This window comes from Rhinichthys klamathensis, unplaced genomic scaffold, assembly GCF_029890125.1.
Source record: "Rhinichthys klamathensis goyatoka isolate OS25496 unplaced genomic scaffold, OSU_Roscu_1.1 h1tg000475l_1, whole genome shotgun sequence".
NCBI lineage: Eukaryota > Metazoa > Chordata > Actinopteri > Cypriniformes > Leuciscidae > Rhinichthys > Rhinichthys klamathensis.
The window spans coordinates 505,001-507,500 of NW_026606963.1; the positions used below are offsets into that span (position 1 = coordinate 505,001).

The 2,500-nt window shown below is 41.9% G+C and overlaps 1 protein-coding gene across 1 annotated transcript in view; it reads right to left on the reverse strand.

Moving 5' to 3' along the window:
- f8 (coagulation factor VIII, procoagulant component) overlaps positions 1 to 2,500 on the reverse strand; it is a 41,148-nt gene that overhangs the window by 4,675 nt on the left and 33,973 nt on the right. The window contains exon 24 of the mRNA XM_056237009.1: positions 863 to 1,045. Coding sequence (XP_056092984.1) covers positions 863 to 1,045 — 183 coding nt within the window. The remainder of the gene's footprint in view (positions 1 to 862; positions 1,046 to 2,500) is intronic.

Here is a 2,500-nt window from a genome sequence, read left to right on the forward strand (position 1 = left end):
CAGCAGCGTCTTACATCAGCGGCGGCACTGAACGCGGATCCACAACAGAACCAGAACACACACACACACACACACACACCAGACACACACACACACACACACACACACCAGACACACCAGACACACGTCAGCGGCGGCACTGAACGCGGATCCACAACAGAACCGGAACACACACACACACACACACACACACACACACACACACACACACACACACACACACCAGACACACCAGACACACGTCAGCGGCGGCACTGAACGCGGATCCACAACAGAACCGGAACACACACACACACACACACACACACACACACACACACACACACACACCAGACACACGTCAGCAGCGTCTTACGTCAGCGGCGGCACTGAACGCGGATCCACAACAGAACCGGAATACACACACACACACACACACACACACACACACACACACACACACACACACACACACACACAGACACACGTCAGCGGCGGCACTGAACGCGGATCCACAACAGAACCGGAAGACAATACAATGCTGAATAAAGTCCTAGTTTTTGTTATTTTTGGACCAAAATATATTTTCGATGCTTCAAAACATTCTAACTAACCCACTGATGTCACATGGACTACTTTGATGATGTCTTTATTTCTTTTCTGGACAAGGACAGTATACCGTACATACATTTACAATGGAGGGACAGAAAGCTCTCGGACTAAATCTAAAATATCTTAAACTGTGTTCTGAAGATGAACGGTCTTACGGCCCATGTCATTAATGACATAATTTTCATTTTTGGGTGAACTAACCCTTTAACTAAAACAAATTCTTATAAAACTGATTATTAATAGAAGCTAATACACACAAATATAGCCATACCTTTTCACGGTCTGTGCCCTGCTCCTTCACACTGGTCCAGCTGTGACCGTCATTGCTAATGGAGACGGTGAACTCAGTGACCATCATCAGTTTCAGGACAGATCGAGCCCCCTGTGTGATCAACCCAGTCACTCTCTTCATAGAGAGAAAGTCCACCTGTAACCACTCGTGAGGGCTATTCGTCTGTAGAAAGAGGGAAGAAAACGGGGAAGAGACAAAATATAAGATGATCAGTTTAACAATTTATTTATTTTCTATACAGATGAATGTTTGAATGTTCACACTCAGAGAAACAAACAGCTTAATATTCTTTCAGAGCAGTTTCAATGTTAACAAACAAGTTGAAACAGTCAAAAATAAAATTGCAAACAATAGGACAAATGCAATAGAACATTTTTTGCCTACTAATAATAATAGCCTAATATACAGAATCTGAATTAAGTAATCAAATGTAATAAAACTCTGTATAGTCTTCATCGTATAAATTAAATATACATTTATTCTTATTAAAGTTACTAAAGTTATTCAGTGAAGAGCAGAAAGTGATTCTCTCGTTTGATTAACATTAACATTGACACAGACGGCAGCCGGTTTATTAGGCTGCTGTCACTTTAAGACCAAATGCACAAATCTAATATACTGACAAGCATTTGATTGCTTTCCCAACTGTTTATGTTCACTTAAGACATAACCGACTGCGTGAAAACTCGACAAGACGGGCATTATGACATATTTCTGTGTGTATTTGTCTGTTTAAGCTCACGCCAGAACCACCTGGGGAACAGCGTCTCTTTCGCACCTCAATGTGCTTTTAACTCTCTTTTTAAAAAAATTTTATTGAGCATGTCCGCTCAAGACTGTATATTTTGTGTTGTGGTTTTAGGGTTAAAGAACACGTCTGTGAACTTAATGGATAATGTCCTGGCAGAAAACTACCAGATCTGCAGGTATTAATGTTAAGTTATAAAGCAGAGCCGCACACTATAATAGCTCTAAATAACTCATAAATCCACCTCGATGACAGTGCTTGGCTCTTTGTGCGCGATCATGTTCAAAGAGGAAATAGAAGCAATAACTTAAAAACCATAAAGAGATTAAGACAATGGTCTTTCACACAGACAGACAGGGCAGAGGAAACACTTACAATGGGCTTAGAAAACACACAAGGCAGAGAGAAAATTCACTTTCACTCTATGAAAACGTGATGGATAAGATGGATGGATGGATGGATGGATGGATTGGATGGATGGATGGATGGATGGATGGATGGATGGATGGATGGATGGATGGATGGATGGATGGATGGATGGATGGATGGATGGATGGATGGATGGATGGATGGATTGGATGGATGGATGGATGGATGGATTGATTGATGAATTGATTGGATGGATGGATGGATGGATGGATTGGATGGATGGATGGATGGATGGATGGATGGATAAGATGGATGGATGGATGGATAAGATGGATGGATGGATTGGATGGATGGATGGATGGATGGATAAGATGGATGGATGGATGGATAAGATGGATGGATGGATGGATGGATGGATGGATGGATGGATGGATTGATTGGATGGATGGATGGATGGATGGATGGATTGAATGGATGGATGGATGGATTGGATGGATGGA